Source organism: Pseudophryne corroboree, chromosome 3, assembly GCF_028390025.1.
Source record: "Pseudophryne corroboree isolate aPseCor3 chromosome 3, aPseCor3.hap2, whole genome shotgun sequence".
Lineage (NCBI taxonomy): Eukaryota > Metazoa > Chordata > Amphibia > Anura > Myobatrachidae > Pseudophryne > Pseudophryne corroboree.
Genome location: NC_086446.1, coordinates 160056015 through 160076463, shown reverse-complemented (window position 1 = coordinate 160076463; position 20449 = coordinate 160056015). Strand labels below are relative to the sequence as shown.

General features: G+C 47.8%; 1 protein-coding gene across 1 annotated transcript in view; it reads left to right on the top strand.

Annotated features, from left to right (window-relative positions):
* TMEM134 (transmembrane protein 134) overlaps nt 1–20449 on the top strand; it is a 53790-nt gene that overhangs the window by 27005 nt on the left and 6336 nt on the right. Inside the window, exons 2-3 of the mRNA XM_063958530.1 lie at nt 8706–8852; nt 15951–16003. Coding sequence (XP_063814600.1) covers nt 8733–8852; nt 15951–16003 — 173 coding nt within the window. The 5' untranslated portion in view covers nt 8706–8732. The remainder of the gene's footprint in view (nt 1–8705; nt 8853–15950; nt 16004–20449) is intronic.

The window sequence follows — 20449 nt, the reverse complement described above, 5'->3', positions numbered from 1 at the left end:
GCCACGCGTCAGCTCTTTTGTCAGTTTTCTTCTCTCACCCTCAGGGGCTGAGAGAAGAATTTCCGACAATTGCGGGTAACTAGTCGCTGTATTGAATAGCGCCGGGAGCCAATTCCCGGCGCTATTCAACTGAATCTGTCAATATATAAAAAAAAAATCTTAACTTGAAATGTATTATCTTTCACAAAAATATATAAAAAATATTCTTTATATTATGTGAGTGGTATCCAATTAAAGGTGAGAAAACATCGGGCATGAAAAACATTCGTTTTTTACGATTTTTTTCCAATGCTTCACCCATATGTTTTTTTTGCAGGCTATCTGAGTGTAGGAATGAAAATAAAACCAAAACACAGTTCACTAAATTGCACCAAAAACAAGACCTATGTTGTTAGCAAGCAATTGACAACTCTGTGTAATTATTTCTCTTACGTCCTAGCAGATACTGAGGTCCATTTAGTGCCATGGGGTATAGACTGGTCCACTAGGAGCCATGGGCACTTTAAGAGTTTAACAGTGTGGGCTGGCTCCTCCCTCGATGCCCCTCCTACCAGACTCCATTTAGAAAATGTGCCCGGAGGAGCCGGTCACGCTGAAGGAAGCTCCTGAAGAGTTTTCTGCATTTATTTCCTATGTTTGTTATTTTTCAGGCAGGGCTGGTTGGCACCGGCCTACCTGCCTCGTGGGACTTAGAGGGGGGGGGGAGGGGAAACGGCCCAACCTCTTGAAGGGTTAATGGTCCCGTTCCCCGCTGGCAAGACACTGAGCTCCTGAGGGAACAATTCGCAAAACCCACCGCGGCGAGCGTACATTCCCGCCGCCACCCCTAACAGAGCCAGAAGAATGAAGAGTGGTGAGTACTGAGCCGGCGTCTCGGTTAGTGGGGCGCCGGCCATTATGGCGGCACGAGGGTACGGAGACGCACGGCTTCTAAATGGGGCGGAATGCGTCTCCAGATACAGTACACAACTGCATCTCAGTACACTGTACACAGTACCCAAACTGGCAAACGGTGCTGCTCTATTTTAAGCACAAAAATTACCTCAGCCAATCTAAAAAAAGCGGGAAGACCACGTGCCATTGAATCGGCGGGGCTTCACTATGAGTGGATCCAGCAACTCACCAGCGCCATTTTCCCTCTGCAGTGGGCACAGACGCTGGCTGGCATGGACGCGCAGCTCCTCCGTTGTGACGCCAAATTACTTCAGCAGTACCAGGGGGTCATAGCAGGGGGGGGGGGGGGGGGGGAGCGGCTATTAGTGTACTAAGTCCCCTATCAGGGTACTTAGTCTGCAACCCGTCTAAGCTTGGCGTTAGCGGTAAGGGCGCGGTGTGGGCTGGCTCCAAACAACACTGTGTCTCCCTGAAGGGCTCTTTGTTGGTTACTTGTGCTTAACCTTTTCCTGTGTGTGTGTGTGTGTGTGTGTGTGTGTGTGTGTGTGTGTGTGTGTGTGTGTGTGTGTGTGTGTGTGTGTTGTCACCTTTACATTATGGAGGTCATTCCGAGTTGATCGCTTGCTAGCTATTTTTTGCAGTGCTGCGATCAGATAGTCGCTGCCTATGGGGGAGTGTATTTTCGCTTTGCAAGTGTGTGAACGCTTGTGCAGCCAAGTAGTACAAAAAAGTTTTGTGCAGTTTCTGAGTAGGTCTGAACTTACTCAGCCTCTGCGATCACTTCAGCCTCTTCGGTCCCGGAATTGACGTCAGACACCCGCCCTGCGTTTTTCCAAACACTCCCTGAAAACGGTCAGTTGACACCCATAAACGCCTTCTTCCTGTCAATCTTGCGATCGGCTGTGCGAATGGATTCTTCGTTAAATCCATCGCCCAGCACCGATCCACTTTGTACCCGTACGACGCACCTGCGCATTGCGGTGCATGCGCAGTTTTGCAGAGTTCTGACTTGATGCAAAAAATGGCTAGCATGCGATCAGGTCAGAATGAACCCCTATGTCAGGCAAAGAGTGTGTTTCTTGTACAGCGGAGTGTTCCTCTTCACCAGGGGGCTCACTACTGGGTACTCAGGGTTCACAGAATAGCGGGGCTAAACCGGAGTGGGTTAATTCTCTTAAAGGAATGATCTCCACTCTTTCTACAAAATTGTCCCGCAATGAGAAAGAGACGCAATACTGTGGATGAGTTTATGAACAGAGACTCAGTCCCCAAAACAGCGTCTCAATTCCCTCCCATTTGTCCGCAAAAGCTATCTCTGGCCCATATCCTGCAGTCTGACTCTGACAGGTCAGACATTCAGGAGGGGGGAGGTGGACTCAGAGGGCGGGAATGCAGCTGTCACAGGGAATAGAGGCTCTTAAGAGAGGCTATCAGATGTTCTGCATATTCCTGATAAGATGCCAGAAGAGTGTAAGGAATCTTATTTTAATGTAAAAAAGAAGTCCTCAGTCACTTTTCCTGCATCAAAGGAATTGAATAACCTGTTTGAAGAACCATGGGTTAATCCTGATAAGCCATTGTTAAATGGTGCGGTAACCTAATTGAGGGGTTAGATTCCTTATCTAGGGGGGAAGTTGTCTTACTCCTGCAGCATATACAGGACTCTGCAAACTTTATGGTGGAAGCCGTAAAGGAAATAGGCATGCTTAACGCACGCACCACCGCTATGGCAGTGTCGGCACACAAGGGCTTGTGGCTACGCCAGTGGACTGCTGACGCGGATTCCAGGAAAGGCGTGGAAGGCCTACAATTCACATTAGAGGCCTTGTTTGGAGATGAATTAGACCAGGGATGGGGAACCTTCGGCCCTCCTGCTGTTGTTGAACTACACATCCCAGCATGCCCTGCAACAGTTTTAGCATGGCCATATAACAAAACTGTAGCAAGGCATGCTGGTATGTGTAGTTCAACAACAGCTGGGGGGCCAAAGGTTCCCCACCCCTGAATTAGACAAATGGATCTCCACAGCTACTGCGGATAAGTCTACGTATCTTCCTTCCGCAGTTCCCCCAGCCAGGAAAGCTTATTCAGCTTCAAATTTACAGTCCTTTTCGGACGGCCAAGTTCAAGGGCAAATCCAAAGGTTCTCCTACGTCCTCTAGCGGCGCAAACCAGCAACAGCTGGTGCTCAGGAACAGAGCGCAGGCTCTGCTTCCTCAAAGACTTCAGCATGACGGTGGACCGCAATGCCTGAAAGGCTGTCAGGTGGGAGCCCGACTATAATTCTTAGTCAGATCTGGTCAAATTCTTGCCAGGATCCCTGGGTCATAGATCTTAGTTCCCAGGGCTACAGACTGGAGTTCCAAAAGCTCCCACTTCACAGATTCTACAAATCAGGCTTGCCAGTTTCACAAGAAGAAAGTATTACTTTACAGCATGCCATCCAAAAACTGGTACAGACTCACGTCATTGTTCTAGTGCCACCTCATCTACTAAACAACTTGTTCGTAGTACCGAAGCCGCACGGTTCGGTAAGACCAATTCTGAACCTCAAGTCTTTGAACCCGTACTTACGAGTGTTAAAATTCAGGTCTAGAGGATGGGGAATTCCTAGTGTCTCTGGATATCAAGAATGCGTACCTTCATATTCCGATCTGGCTGCCTCATCAGGCTTATCTCCGGTTTGCACTGCAGGACTGTCCCTACCAGTTCCAGGCCCTGCCATTTGGTCTCTCCACGGCACCGAAGGTGTTCACCAAGGTGATGGCAGAGATGATGTTTCTACTCCGCAAACAGGGAGTGAACATAATTCCGTACATGGACTATCTCCTGATAAAGCGCCGTCCAGGGAAAGGTTGCTGGACAGCATTGCTCTCTCAACCAAACTTCTCCAGGATCACGGGTGGATTCTGAACCTTCCGAAATCTCATTTAGAGCCAACACGGAGGCTCCCATTCCTGGGAATGATACTGGACACTGAGTCACAAAAGGTGTTCCTTCTGTTGGAAAGGGCATTGGTAATCCAGTTGATGGTTCGGGATGTCCTGAACCCGGGTGTCTGTGCATCTGTGCATTTGCCTTCTGGGGAAAATGGTGGCCTCTCTTCAATACGGAAGTTTTCATGCAAGACCCTTCCAGCTCGAACTGTTGGACAAATGGTCCAGATCGCATCTTCACATGCACCAGAGAATCCGTCTGTCGCCAAAGGCCAGGATGTCCCTTGTGTGGTGGCTACAGTCTTCTCACCTTGTCACAGGACGGAATTCAGAACTGGATTCTGTTAACCACAGACGCAAGCCTCAGGTTGGGGAGCAGTCACTCAGGGGGTGCAGTTTCAGGGAAGATGGTAAAGTCAGGAAGTCATCCTTCCAATCAACATTCTGGAACTTAGGGCCATATTCATAGCCCTTCTGCAGTCCTCACATCTTCTTCAAGATTGTTCTTCCTGCACTGTTACTTGGTTAAGTAATGTTGGTTCCGCCGTTGCTTTTCCTGTTCCAAGTTTGGTTAGCATGGCTTTCCTCTTGTTGTGTGCGCTGGTTCGGAATCTCGTCACTATCCTTATCTATCTCTCAAAGTATGTCCGTCTCCTCGGGCACAGTTTCCTAGACTGAGTCTGGTAGGAGGGGCATAGAGGGAGGAGCCAGCCCATACTATCAAATTCTTAAAGTGCCCATGGCTCATGGTGGACCTGTCTATACCCCATGGTACTAAATGGACCCCAGTATCCTCTATGGACTACAAGACAAGGATTTACCGGTAGATAATTAAAATCCTATTTTTACTTGCTATATTAATTATCTGAACATTTTGGCTTTTTCCAGAATGCACTGTGTCATAACTTTAATAATGATGAATTGTGCAGATTCATTCAAAATATATGCTTTTTTGACTTAGAGGGTTTGGTATGATTTACCGGTGTCCGGAATGCTGGCTGTCAATATACTCACAACAGCATCCCAGCCTCCAATATGCCAGCAGCAAGGCGAGTGCAGAGAGTCCCCCTGCGGGCATGCTGCACTCGCCACACTGCAGGCTCTCTGCACTCGCCACAGGTTAAATTTCCACTCTATGGGGTCAATTCAATTCGGCAACTTATGAATAGCGCCGGGAATTAGCTCCCCGACGCTATTCAATTCAGCTCCAGTTAAGTCGGCGATGTCCCGTTCTCGCCGACTAAACAGGTTGAATTGTCGGGAGAACGGGCATTCTCCGACTTAACTCCCCGGCGCGAGGCTGATTCCCGACAGAATCAGCCTCGCGCCGGCCGCGAGGCAGCACTTTTGTCGGGTTTCTTCTCTCATCCCTGGGGATGAGAGAGGAATTCCCGACAATTGCGGGTAACTAGCAGCTGAATTGAATAGCGTTGGATGCTAATTCCCGGCGCTATTCATAAGTTGCCGAATTGAATAGACCCCTATGGGTGTCGTGGACACCCACGAGTGGGAATAGTTCTGTTTGGCCAGTATTCTGGCTACCGCCGTTGCCAACTGTCGGGATTCCTGCGTCTGTATTCTGAGGGCTGGGATCCCAACAGCCAGCAAATTATATGTATACCGTGCTAGAAGCTGTGGATTAAGGTCCCCATACGTGTACCACCATTTCCCTGATTTCCCCAGACTGTACTGCTGATTGGTGATTCCTCAGGGAATCAAAAAAATTTAATTGTAAAAATGAGTGGGATTGGGGAATCAAGATTTTTAAACATGTTTAATTTTCCCGATTCCCCCAACCTGGCCATCTGGGGATCCGAGAATTGTGGCAGTATGTCTATGAGAGCAGAACTAGAGCAGTGAGCGGGAAATTACTTACTAGCAATCTTGCGACATAATGATTTCATTATCCAAGACTGATCACTTTGTGGCCACTTATTTTTGCAAGGACATATTTATGGCAGCTAACTTGATTGGCTGCCATGTTCCCTTTTGCAGGTATTTATCTAATCCCCCCCCCCCCCCCCCCTTCATGAGTAATTCCCACAATTCTCACACCATGGGCCAGATTCAAATGTCCACCCCCCTCCCTTTCCCTCCCGCGATCGCACTCGCCAGCAGCTATTCTAATGTTGCTGCCAACGGGCATGACTGGTTAATTTCAGCTCGCTACCTCTGGGGGTAGCAAGCTGACATGCGCACCTAAAGATACCTGTTTGGGCACCCAACCGATTCTTTCCACACTCGCGCCTATTACTTTAGGCGGGGTTAGGTGGGGCCATTTGAATATTGCCTTGTCGTGGTGCGATAACATTTGAATCCCTCCCCCTAAATATCTACGTTGTCAGTGGCGTAACTATAAAGGAAATACATAAACAGACATACATTAATGTTTACGTTAACATTAGTACTACATTTTAAACTGGCAGTATCCGACATAACCAGACCAGTCCATTAACTCAGATGTGTGTATGCTAAAAAAAAAATGCTGAACCTGCATAGACTGCAAGCACTCAGGGAATTTTGGACATAGGGCTTTCAGGGAAGATTACCTGTAAGCCGTTGCACCTGTGGGGCTGGCAGTTGGCCGGAAGCCAGTCTTAGCCGTCTCTTCCTCCTAATGCTATTGCATTTGCAGTGGTGAGCAGGGCAATGTGGGTGGGCTGGTGGAGTCTGGACAGTCGCCATTTCCTAATGGGGTCATGGACAGATTGTGTGAGAGACTGACACAACCGCAGAACGCGGCAGAATACATGTTGCGGATGGACAGCAGAAGCCTGGCTGCAGTGCTCTCTACTCCTTTCCTTAATCAGACTGCCTGTGTAGTTAAGGTGGGCGGACGCAGGCTGAACTGGTTCTGCATCCAACTAGAACTGCCTTAACCCCTGGGTGGAAGGGAGCATCAGCCAGCGCCTCCAAGCCACTGCAGGATCTGTGGGGGCTATTGCTATGCCACTGAGTAGTGTCTGTATTAATCTGTACTTACAGTAAGTATCTTGTCAAATTTATACCTTTGTACTGTGCTATGGAACCCTTGTTGTGCATTATAAATAAAAGATAACGATGATACCAGTAACAACCCTTGCTCTACCTGCTGCTTACATATGCGGTGGGGAGAATGGATTGCACATTAGCACAGCAGCGGTGAATAGATGCTGTGCGCATGCACAGGTGACAGGGAGAGGGGGCATGCCAGCAGCTCAGAGGGCGCTGAGCATGCCCCCTCAGTGACGGTACAAGGGGGCGTGACTTGTGATTGAGGCTCTGCCATGAGGCTACGCCCCTTTCAAATAAGTCACACACCCTTTTTGGGCGCACTTAGCGCGCGCCAAGGTCCCTCTTTCTACTTTTAATAAGTTGGGCGGTATGCAGTAAGTTGCCTAGCAATCTCTGCCTCACCCCTTATTCTTAATAGCTCTAATGCTCTCTGTTCTTTCCTGTGTAGCAGGCTGCTGACATCATCAAGGCACACAAAGAACAGCCAATTGCCGGGTCGACACGGGTCGGCGTGTGGTGTGAAAGGGGCCTTGCTGAAATCGCAGGTCGCCTGGCCCGGCAATTCAACCCGGGTATAAAGCAGTATGCGACCCGGGACCCGTTTACTAGATAGAGAGAGGCGGCGCGGAGATGATCTCATCTCCCAGCTCCGCCCCCCGCTGCTATAGCAACCCGCCCAGCTTATTGCTGGGTCGGGAAATCCTGCAGCAGCTGCCAATGCCGGTTCCCACATAGGAAGGACCCGCTTCCAATTCTCGGGTGGGATCCGGCATTGGCAGTGTGAAAGGGGTATAACACTGCTTTTATACCAGGTTGAAATGCAGGGTTACTTGACCCGGGATATTCAAAAGTGGTGCTTTTAGACTACACCTCGACCCGGCCATATCCCGGGATATATTTGCGGTGAGAAAGATGGTATTACAGATGTAGATGCACATAGCAGTGGAAAATGTATGCTTGTCTCTGACGCTGTTTGTTTCTGTTACACACTGACTTCTCAATTTAATTACACACTGGGCAAAGACCAGAGTCACAATTCCTAGTATGTGCTTAAAACAGAGTAAAAGACCTGACTAGATGCCAGAATCCATACTTCAAAGGACAAAGAGGGAGACATATCAAACCTTTGAGAGAGAGGGCAGAAATTGCCTATAGCAACTAATTAGCTGTGGTTACTTTATAGGCTGCTAGAAGCTTATTGGTTACTATGGGCAACTTATCCACTTAGGGCCAGATGTACTAAGCCTTGAAAAGTGATAAATTGCACAGTGATAAAGTACCTACCAGCTCCTGTCATTTGTCAAACCCAGCCTGTTCCATGGCAGTTAGGAGCTGATTAGCTGGTACTTTATCACCGTGAAATGTATCACTTTTCCAGGCTTAGTACATCTCCCCCACAGTATCGCTACAAGGCTTGCTGCATCTCCCCTTGTTGTCTCAAGGTAATTGGGTCCACCAGATGTTCTAGGTCCATTATTTCATTAGTTTTTACTTTTTCTCATAATAAAAAAAAAATGCATCAAATTTGCATCACTATCCAAAAAAGACACACAAGCCGATTACGCTACATTGCCCGTGACAGACACTGTAACCTTCCATTTTGTTGCAGATAAATCTACAGTCGCACACAAAATATACTCATGCTAAAGAGGCGGCTTTTGTAAAACTGCACTCAGTCAGTATAAAGCATGCCAGGCTTTATTCTTACTACAATTTTCCATTTTTACCTCCAATCCACCGGGAAGCGCTTTGTAACTAAAGCCCTATATCTGTATCTCACTCTAATTTGAAGTACAGGTTAGTGGAGTCCGGGGGTCTGTGATGCACAGTGCTGGTTTCCTGTTGTATATTATTAATATAGATCTATTCTATACTCTGCAGATCTTACCACAGCGTTCCACAAGGTTCATGGGTAATTTCACTATTGACGATGCATTTGAGATGTCTGTTGAAGACACAGGACCCAGGTTTGGGGCATTACACTTTGGTGGGGACAACGAGGCTCAGCAGAATCGACACAAATACAAGGTGATTTCTATTTGTCTATGAATATGAATGGGCTTGCTAATGACAAAAGCTTAAATAGTATTACACACTGGTTAGTTTTATTAAAGAATGGAAATGGAAAACTAATTGGGGGGGAAAAAAACACAGATTAGCTGACCAAACTTGTATGTGGCCATTATGACTCGCACTGTATTTACCAAAGTATTTTGAAATCCTTAATCACATGTATTCCAGGCATGCTTTTTATTTCTCAGGTAACCGACGCCAGAATCTCGACAGCGGGTGACATGTTGGCGTACGGAATCTCGGCACACTTCCAGTATTCCCTCTCGGGTGGTGGTCCACGCCACTACTGGAAGGGGAATAGACTAGTGTTTCGACACTGGGCCCGCAGCAAGGGGACTCGCTGCGCTCTCTGCCGGTATTCCGGCTGTCGGGATGCTGGCGTCGGTATCCTGACCGCTGGGATCCCATACTGCAGGCCTGGCCAACCTGTGGCTCTCCAGCTGTTGTGAAACTACACATCCCAGCATGCCTTGCCACAGTTTTAGCATTCCCTAATAGCAAAGACTGTGGCAAAGCATGCTGGGACTTGTAGTTTCGCAACAGCTGGAGAGCCACAGGTTGGCCAGGCCTGCCATACTGCATCTGTATTCCATGCTTAATGTGCATCTTCATTCATTTCTATGCAAGTCTCAAGGAGGGATTTTCTTTAAGAAGAAAATTAGTCCTTGTAGTTCTAGCCTCATGTATATATTTGAGATTGAAGACTCAAGTCTTAGGCAAAGTACACACTATAGAACGATGCGTACCCGTATGATATGCCGTCTGACAGGCTGACATATTGTATCTGCAGTACACATCTGAATGATTTAATGAAGGACAGAACGATCCCTTGTCTCATCCTTCATTACACTGCACGGCACTGCATGCGATATGATCCGGTTGGCCTTGCCGCACGACTGACCTGAAGACAACGAATGCAACTGTGGGAGAGTGCCAATTGGGCATACAAACTGAACTATCTGGCCTATATGTAGCTCCATTTCGGTCGGAAATAACATATCACTCTAGTGTGTGCCCGGCCTTAGATATGTGTTGTATGTGGAGATCAAACGCCTACTTGGCGTGGTGGTGGGGGGGGGGGGGGGGGGGGTGTAGGGAAGGGTCAGGCTGCAGATAAGGAGGGTCAGGGATTAGGGGTCAGGGATCCTGAGCATTGGGATGGCGCTGTTAGTATTCTGACTACTGGCATCAAGATTGTCATTCCAAGGGAACAGCGTGTATGTCAGTTTATTGCCTTAAGTGGAGTGGTTTGTAATTGAAAATGAATCTAAAGCTCTTTGTGCTTATTTTAAATCCTGGATGAAGAGGGGAGTGGCAGCTTAGTAAAGTCTTTCATAAGACACTGATTTCTATTTTTATATATTATTTTGCATTATATCTCAGAATTTGGCACAGCATCAGTTAAAGTAAACTCGTGCCACAGTATCCACAGGGGTAAAGAGAAGGGGATCCGGACTGAAAGTCGACAGTAACTAGGTCGACAATGTCTAGGTCGACAGGGTGTCTAGGTCGACATGGTCTTTAGGTCGACATGTTCTAGGTCGACAGGACAAAATGTCGACATGAGTTTTTCACAATTTTTTCCTTTTTTTGAACCTTTTCATACTTAACGATCCACGTGGACAACGATTGGAACGGTAATCTGTGCCGAGCGAAGTGGTAGCGGAGCGAAGGCACCATGCTGAAGCATGGCGAGCGAAGCGAGCCATGCAAGGGGACGCTGTGCACTAATTGGGGTTCCCGGTCACTCTACGAAGAAAACGACACCAAAATAACATTAAAAACTCATGTCGACCTTTTGACCTGTCGACCTAGAACATGTCGACCTAGACACCCTGTCGACCTAGTTACTGTCGACCAATAGTGGTCGACCTAGACATTGTCGACCTAGTTACTGTCGACTTTCAATACCACACCCAAAGAGAAGACCAAGAATCACACTCGTGTGAAACTGTGAAATTCAAGTCCTGGTCACTTTTCAAGATGCGTGACATAGGTTTGAGATTTAAGAACATTAAACTGCACTCAGTGGGCCCAATTCAGTTCAGGTCCAGTCTATATAAAAAGGATTTTGCTTTGATTACTTTGGAATTTGTTCCCTTAACAGTATGTCTCCCTGGCCATTTATCTTCAAGCAGAAATAAATGGCTTTGTCATCACTTATTGATTAGTTCAGAAGTATCAAAAAATTATTTATTTATTTATTACCTGTTCTTTATATAACGCACACATATTCCTCAGCGCTTTACAGAGAATATTTGCCCATTCACATTAGTCCCTGCCCCAGTGGAGCTTACAATCTAGATTCCCTATCCCATGTACACACAGACACATTCACTAGGGTTCATTTTGTTGGGAGCCAATTAACCTACCAGTATATTTTTGGATTGTGGGAGGAAACCGGAGTACCCGGAGGAAACCCACGAAAGTACGGGGAGAATATACAAACTCCACACAGGTAAAGCCATGGTGGGAATGGAACCCATGACCTCAGTGCTGTGAGACAGTAATGCTAACCATTACACCATCTGTACTGCCCTAAAAAATACCTCACTTATACCCCTTTCTCGACCCGGTAATTTGCTTGTCTGTGTGAAAGGGGGGTCAGGCAGGGACTGGCAAAACTACGCAGCATTGAAATGCTGGGTAATTGCCAGGACTTACAGACACGTCTGTCTGAAAGTTGTATTGAGGGTAGATTTACAAAAGCTTCTAAAACAGGTGTTGCCCATAGCAACCTACCATATTCTTTCATGTTCCAGAATACAATAGAAAAATGATAGACTCTGGTTGCTACGGGCAACACAAACACTTATCGGTTTTAGAAGTTTTAGTAAATCTACCAGTTAATCCTTATGGTAGAGGCAAGCTGATGCAACTGTGGGCAAAGTAGAATAGAACACATCATGGGCACATCTCCACTTGTAACTAAGAGGGTGTAACCAGGCGTTCTCACATAGGGGCTAATTCAGACCTGATCACCCGCTGTACGAAAACGCAGCCTAGCGATCAGGTCTGAACTGTGCATGCGTATGCACCGCAATGCGCAGGCATGTCGCACGTTTACAAAGCGGATCGCCGCTCAGCGATGGGTTTTTGCGAAGGATTCGTTCGCACGGGCGTTCGCAAGGAAATTGGCAGAAAGAAGGCGTTTGTGGGTGGCAACTGACCGGTTTCATGGAGTGTCTGGAAAAACGCAGGCGTGTCCATGCATTTGCAGGGAGGGTTCCTGGCGTCAGTTCCGGTCCCGGACAGGCTGATGTGATTGCAGCGGCTGAGCAAGTCCTGGGCTACTCAGAAACTGCACAAAATCTGTTTGTACAGCTCTGCTACACATGCGTTCGCACACTTGCAAAGTGAAAATACACTGCCCTATGGGTGACAACTATGTGAACGCAGGACTGCATAAAAACCCTAGCGAGCGAACAGGTCTGAATTAACCCCATAGGCAAAGTTGACAGAGGGTATTGGATATATTCAATAATTGTCGGATCCATTCAGACATGCATTTGTCGGAATGGATCCGACAAGGGCTATTCAATTAATGGCCAAATCCGACTGTTGGATTTGGCCATTCCCGGTGTCCTGTCCTGCTGCTGCTGTCAGCGGCGGCGGGGCGGAGCTGAGTGGTGGCCAGCTGGGGGAACTAAGTGCGACAGCCGGCGGGAGGGGGGGTTGAGAGCTGGCGGCGGGGGACATGTCCGCGGCGGCGTGGGGAGGCGCTGACGGGAGGGAGGACGCCCTGCTCAATACGACTTTTTTTTTTTTAAAGTCGAATTGAGATTGTCAGAAAGGGGGCCAAAACCTGTTTGTTGCCAGCAGAAGCACGCGGATCGGCACCTATTCCGCCGATCCACGTGTTTTCCGACAAGTCGGGAATTCCCAACTTTTCAGAAAAAAACAGCTCTTTGAATAGGTCGGAACACCTTCTGACAGAAATCTGTCGGAAAGCTGGCGTCTTTCCGACAAGATGGCAGCTTCCGACAGCTATTGAATACAGCCCTGTATGTGTAAATATGCCTGGTTTATAGATTAATATTTTGCCCCTGTTAGGCCAGTTGTATGTGCGCTGTAATAAAGATAACTGAGAACATGCTCATGAATAGAGAGTGTGCATGAAGGAGAATTTATGCATCATGTTGGCACAATGGTTAGCTTCGCTGTCTCACAGTACTGGGCATCATCTTTTTTGGAGTTTGTATGCCCTTTAGCGGGTGCTCTAGTTTGTTTGTCCCCCCCCCCCCACTAATAAATACATACTAGTAGATTAATTGGCTTCTGCCAAAAATTAACCTGTGTGTGTGTAAATTCTAGTGGGACAGGGGCTAATGCAAATGACAAATACTCTTTTTGTAGCGCTGCATAATATGGTTCCACCATATAAATAACCGATGATGATCAAATGTAGTTCCGTGCATGCAGTTCGGCAGCCATTGCAGCCAACTTGTGTTCAGCTCTGCATCAGTCCCATTGTCTGCAGCAGGAATTCTCCCTTCCAATCCTTGTTGGCTGTGCACAAATCTCTTTAAATTTAGTTATAGGAACTTTTATGAATTCGGCACTAATGTAATTATTGGTCGATTCAATTCTGCAACTTATGAATAGCGCCGGGAATTAGCTCCCAGTTAAGTCGGCGATGGCCCGTTCTCGCCGACTTAACAGGTAGTTTTGTCGGGAGAACGGGCATTCTCCGACTTAACTACCCGCGGCGATGCTGATTCCCGACAGAATCAGCCTCGCGCTGGCCGCGCGGCAGCACTTTTGTCGGTTTTCTTCTCTCTCCCCCCGGGGATGAGAGAAGATTTCCCGACAATTGCGGGTAACTAGCAGCTGAATTGAATAGCGTCGGGAGCTAATTCCCGGCTCTATTCATAAGTTGCCGAATTGAATCGACCCCATTGTCTTCACATTGGATCATCTAGAAGTTTACTTGTAATTGGAAGTAGTTACCTGGAGCAGCCTCTCCTGAGAATCACTGATTTTTAGACGTTTAGCAATTTTCAGCATTTTCCTCATAAAATCAACTGCACAACCAGAATCCTGAATCCTTATTTCTCCTCACACCAGGGGGTATATTTACAAAGATTCGTGTTTTGGCCGTTTTGAAGGGTGTTTGAACTCGAATGGTATCGGGTGCATTTTACTGCAACTTTTTGAATCCTGATACGATCATTCACTAAGCTGCCGAGTTTTGCACAATCGTTTTTTCCAATGTCGATGTCATTCGTAATATCAGGCAGTGTTTTACGGGAGTGATGAGTAAAACACTGCCTGACAAAACACAAGGAATCCCGGCCGGATCTGTGAGATCCGTGCAGGGCTTCATTGTGTACCTTAAACAGTTGATTAAAGTCTTAAAAAATCTGAAAAAAATTGCGTGGGGTCCCCCCTCCTAAGCACAACCAGCCTCGGGCTCTTTGAGCCGGTCCTGGTTGAAAAAATATGGTGAAAAAAATGACGGGTTCCCGCATATTTAATCAACCAGCACTGGGCTCTGCGCCTGGTCCTGGTTCCAAAAATACGGGGGACAAAAAGCATAGGGGTCCCCCGTATTTTTGAAACCAGCACCGGGCTCCACTAGCCAGGTACATAATGCCACAGCCGGGGGACACTTTTATACTGGTCCCTGCGGCCCTGGCATTACATACCCAACTAGTCACCCCTGGCCGGGGTACCCTGGAGGAGTGGGAACCCCTTAAATCAAGGGGTCCCCCCATCCAGCCACCCAAGGGCCAGGGGTGAAGCCCGAGGCTGTGTCCCCCCCCCCCCACCCCCCATCCAAGGGCGGCGGATGGGGGGCTGATAGCCTTGTGAAAAAATGTGAATATTGTTTTTAGTAGCAGTACTACAAGTCCCAGCAAGCCTCCCCCGCAAGTTGGTACTTGGAGAACCACAAGTACCAGCATCCGGTGGAAAACCGGGCCCGCTGGTACTTGTAGTAGTACTACTACTAAAAAAATACCCCAAAAAAAACAGGACACACACACCGTGAAAGTAAAAGTTTATTACATACATGCACACCTCCATACACACATACTTACCTATGTTCCCGAAAAAAAACAGACCCACACTTGAGCACTCAGAAACTAACACCCAAATACGAATGAATAGTGAATGCCCGTATTGTATGAAATAACCACTGTGTTTGACCGATGGTCTATTCATTCGTATTTCGGAACTTTGCAAATCAAACCATTCCGAATACTCCAAACACTGCCGAGATTGGTGCTTAGTGAATTCCCGGATTGGGACTTAGAAATAAAAACACAAATCGGACAAACTCGAATTCTTAGTAAATATTGGCCCAGGTTTCTATAACATAATCATTCCTTTATGAAACTATGCAGTGCCGAGCTTTTTTTATCCTGAGAAGCTCTTTGAAGTCTGACACACAGGTCTAGCCTTTTTTGGCTCTAAAAAATGTTTAGGGGTCTATGGGCGGTATCCTATTAGCAGCGGTAATTTACCGCTGCTACTAGGATCGCCGGGGGTGATTCTATTAGTCCGATGCCAGCTCCGTTCTTGTGCGATGTCTGCATTTATGTCGGCATTTATCAGGGATTATGCTGAGGCACCCGAAGCATAATCCCCAATAAGGGGCTGTGTTAACACATGTGATCGGAAATTTATCCCTGATCCCATGTGTTTTCGTGCAATTGCTGGTCCGATTAAAAATGGCCTCTGATTGGATAGGCCGAAATCGGGGTTAATGGGATATCATACTTTGTTTACTTATGTGCGGATAAGATGGGATGCTTTAGATGCCAGTCTTATAAACCATTAATTTAAAAGTGTAACTCCAGAAAACTTACCTGATGCCTGTTGTTGGATATTCAATTGGCACTTGCACTACGAAGTAAGTCATTACCCTCCACTGTACACCGCAGTCTCTTTACATTTTAATTTCAGAGAAACCCCTAGAAATGTGTGTAATACAATAACTCTTGCATTCCTGAACTATTTTGCATTCTTCTGAAACAAGGCACATTCTCTGCCGCTGTTGTACTATTTTGACCTTTTCATTTTATGTCCTTTTTTATTTTTTGTTCTTAGAACTTGGAGAATGATGAAGAAGCAGAACATGTGAAAATTAAAGATTTAGAAAGGTGTGGAACAATGCTGCCAGCTCGCTTTCCTAGTAGAAGGAATACACCTAATATGTATATTAATTGTAATATGTAAAACGTGCAACCCACCCCACCCCGGCCTGTAACTTTTATCTCTTTTTACATGTGTGGCTTATACAGAACAGTTTTGTGTATGCGAAACATAATTCTATGTTTCTCTGACGTCCTAGTGGATGCTGGGGACTCCGTCAGGACCATGGGGAATAGCGGCTCCGCAGGAGACAGGGCACAAAATTTAAAAGTTTGACCACTAGGTGGTGTGTACTGGCTCCTCCCCCTATGACCCTCCTCCAAGCCTTAGTTAGGTTTTTGTGCCCGTCCGAGCAGGGTGCAATCTAGGTGGCTCTCATAAAGAGCTGCTTAGAGTAAAAGTTTTGATAGTTTTATTATTTTCAGTGAGTCCTGCTGGCAACAGGCTCACTGCAACGAGGGACCTAGGGGAGAAGAAGTGAACTCACCTGCGTGCAGGATGGATTTGCTTCTTAGGCTACTGGACACTAGCTCCAGAGGGACGATCACAGGTACAGCCTGGATGGGTCACCGGAGCCGCGCCGCCGACCCCCTTGCAGATGCCGAAGTAAGAAGAGGTCCAGAAACCGGCGGCTGAAGGCTTTTCAGTCTTCATGAGGTAGCGCACAGCACTGCAGCTGTGCGCCATTGCGCTCAGGCACACTTCACACCGGCGGTCACTGAGGGTGCAGGGCGCTGGGGGGGGCGCCCTGGGCAGCAATGTTAATACCTTTCTGGCTAAAAAGAAAACATCACATGTAGTCCATGAGGCTATATGGATGTATTTCACCCCTGCCAGGTCTCAGAAAAACCGGGAGAAGAGCCCGCCGGAATAGGGGGCGGGGCCTATCTCCTCAGCACACAGCGCCATTTTCCTACACAGCTCCGCTGCTAGGAAGGCTCCCAGGCTCTCCCCTGCACTGCACTACAGAAACAGGGTAAAAAACAGAGAGGGGGGGCATTTTTTGGCAATATTATATATATTTAAGCAGCTATAAGGAAACAACACTTATATAAGGTTGTTCCTATATAATTGTAGCGCTTTGGTGTGTGCTGGCAAACTCTCCCTCTGTCTCCCCAAAGGGCTAGTGGGGTCCTGTCTTCTATCAGAGCATTCCCTGTGTGTCGGTACGTGTGTGTCGACATGTATGAGGACGATGTTGGTGTGGAGGCGGAGCAATTGCCGGTAATGGTGATGTCACCCCCTAGGGAGTCGACACCGGAATGGATGGCTTTGTTTATGGAATTACATGATAATGTCAGCACGCTGCAAAAGTCGGTTGACGACATGAGACGACCGGCAAACCAGTTAGTACCTGTACAGGCGTCTCAAACACCGTCAGGGGCTGTAAAACGCCCTTTGCCTCAGTCGGTCGACACAGACCCAGACACGGACACCGAATCTAGTGTCGACGGTGAAGAAACGAACGTATTTTCCAGTAGGGCCACACGTTATATGATCACGGCAATGAAGGAGGCTTTGCATATCTCTGATACTGCAAGTACCACAAAAAGGGGTATTATGTGGGGTCTGAAAAAACTACCTGTAGTTTTTCCTGAATCAGAGGAATTGAATGACGTGTGTGATGAAGCGTGGGTTACCCCTGATAAAAAACTGCTAATTTCAAAGAAGTTATTGGCGTTATACCCTTTCCCGCCAGAGGTTAGGGCGCGCTGGGAAACACCCCCTAGGGTGGACAAGGCACTCACACGTTTATCCAAACAAGTGGCGTTACCGTCTCCTGATACGGCCGCCCTCAAGGATCCAGCTGATAGGAGGCTGGAAAATACTCTAAAAAGTATATGCACACATACTGGTGTTATACTGCGACCAGCAATCGCCTCAGCCTGGATGTGCAGTGCTGGGGTGGCTTGGTCGGATTCCCTGACTGAAAATATTGATACCCTGGATAGGGACAGTATTTTATTGACTATAGAGCAATTAAAGGATGCATTCCTTTATATGCGAGATGCACAGAGGGATATCTGCACTCTGGCATCAAGAGTAAGTGCGATGTCCATATCTGCCAGAAGAAGTCTATGGACACGACAGTGGTCAGGCGATGCGGATTCCAAACGGCATATGGAAGTATTGCCGTATAAAGGGGAGGAATTATTTGGGGTCGGTCTATCGGATTTGGTAGCCACGGCAACAGCCGGGAAGTCCACCTTTTTACCTCAAGTCCCCTCCCAGCAGAAAAAGACGGTCTTTTCAGCCGCAGTCCTTTCGTTCCTATAAGAACAAGCGAGCAAAAGGACATTCATATTTGCCCCGAGGCAAAGGAAAGGGTAAGAGACTGCAGCAAGCAGCCCCTTCCCAGGAGCAGAAGTCCTCCCCGGCTTCTGCAAAGGCCTCAGCATGACGCTGGGACCTTACAAGCGGACTCAGGGGCGGTGGGGGGTCGCCTCAAGAATTTCAGCGCACAGTGGGCTCACTCGCAGGTGGACCCCTGGATCCTGCAGGTAGTATCTCAGGGTTACAGGTTGGAATTCGAGAAGTCTCCCCCTCGCCGGTTCCTAAAATCTGCTTTGCCAACGTCTCCCTCAGACAGGGCGACGGTATTGGAAGCCATTCACAAGCTGTATTCTCAGCAGGTGATAGTCAAGGTACCCCTTCTACAACAGGGAAAGGGGTATTACTCCACGCTATTTGTGGTACCGAAGCCGGACGGCTCGGTAAGACCTATTCTAAATCTGAAATCTCTGAACCTGTACATACAAAAATTCAAGTTCAAGATGGAGTCACTCAGAGCAGTGATAGCGAATCTGGAAGAAGGGGATTTTATGGTGTCCTTGGACATCAAGGATGCTTACCTTCATGTCCCAATTTGCCCTTCACACCAAGGGTACCTCAGGTTCGTGGTACAAAACTGTCATTATCAGTTTCAGACGCTGCCGTTTGGATTGTCCACGGCACCCAGGGTCTTTACCAAGGTAATGGCCGAAATGATGATCCTTCTTCGAAGAGAAGGCGTATTAATTATCCCTTACTTGGACGATCTCCTGATAAGGGCAAGATCCAGAGAACAGCTGGAGGTCGGAGTAGCACTAACTCAAGTAGTGCTCCAACAGCACGGGTGGATTCTGAATTTTCCAAAATCCCAACTGATCCCGACGACACGTCTGCTGTTCCTAGGGATGATTCTGGACACTGTTCAGAAAAAGGTATTTCTTCCGGAGGAGAAAGCCAGGGAGTTATCCGAACTCGTCAGGAACCTCCTAAAACCAGGGACAGTGTCTGTGCATCAATGCACAAGAGTCCTGGGAAAAATGGTGGCTTCTTACGAAGCGATTCCATTCGGCAGATTCCATGCACAAATTTTTCAGTGGGATCTGCTAGACAAATGGTCCGGATCGCATCTGCAGATGCATCAGCGGATAAAATTGTCGGCAAGGACAAGGGTCTCTCTGCTATGGTGGTTGCAGAGTGCTCATCGGTTAGAGGGCCGCAGATTCGGCATACAGAACTGGGTCCTAGTGACCACGGATGCCAGCCTGAGAGGCTGGGGAGCGGTCACACAAGGAAGAAACTTCCAGGGCGTGTGGTCAAGCCTGGAAACGTCTCTTCACATAAATATACTGGAACTAAGAGCAATCTACAATGCTCTAAGCCTGGCAAAACCTCTGCTTCAGGGTCAGCCGGTGTTGATCCAGTCGGACAACATCACGGCAGTCGCCCACGTAAACAGACAGGGCGGCACAAGAAGCAGGAGGGCAATGGCAGAAGCTGCAAGGATTCTTCGCTGGGCGGAAAATCATGTGATAGCACTGTCAGCAGTGTTCATCCCGGGAGTGGACAACTGGGAAGCAGACTTCCTCAGCAGACACGATCTTCACCCGGGAGAGTGGGGACTTCATCCAGAAGTCTTCCACATGATTGTAGTCCATTGGGAAAGACCAATGGTGGACATGATGGCGTCCCGCCTCAACAAATAACTGGACAGGTTTTGCGCCAGGTCAAGAGACCCTCAGGCAATAGCTGTGGACGCTCTGGTAACACCATGGGTGTACCAGTCAGTGTATGTGTTCCCTCCTCTGCCTCTCATACCCAAGGTACTGAGAATTATACGGCAAAGGGGAGTAAGAACGATACTAGTGGCTCCGGACTGGCCAAGAAGGACTTGGTACCCGGAACTTCAGGAGATGCTCACGGAAGATCCGTGGCCTCTACCTCTAAGAAGGGATCTGCTTCAGCAGGGACCGTGTCTATTCCAAGACTTACCGCGGCTGCGTTTGACGGCATGGCGGTTGAACGCCGGATCCTAAGGGAAAAAGGCATTCCGGAAGAGGTCATCCCTACCCTGGTCAAAGCCAGGAAGGAGGTGACTGCACAACATTATCACCGCATTTGGAGAAAATATGTTGCATGGTGTGAGGCCAGGAAGGCCCCGACAGAGGAATTTCAACTGGGTCGAT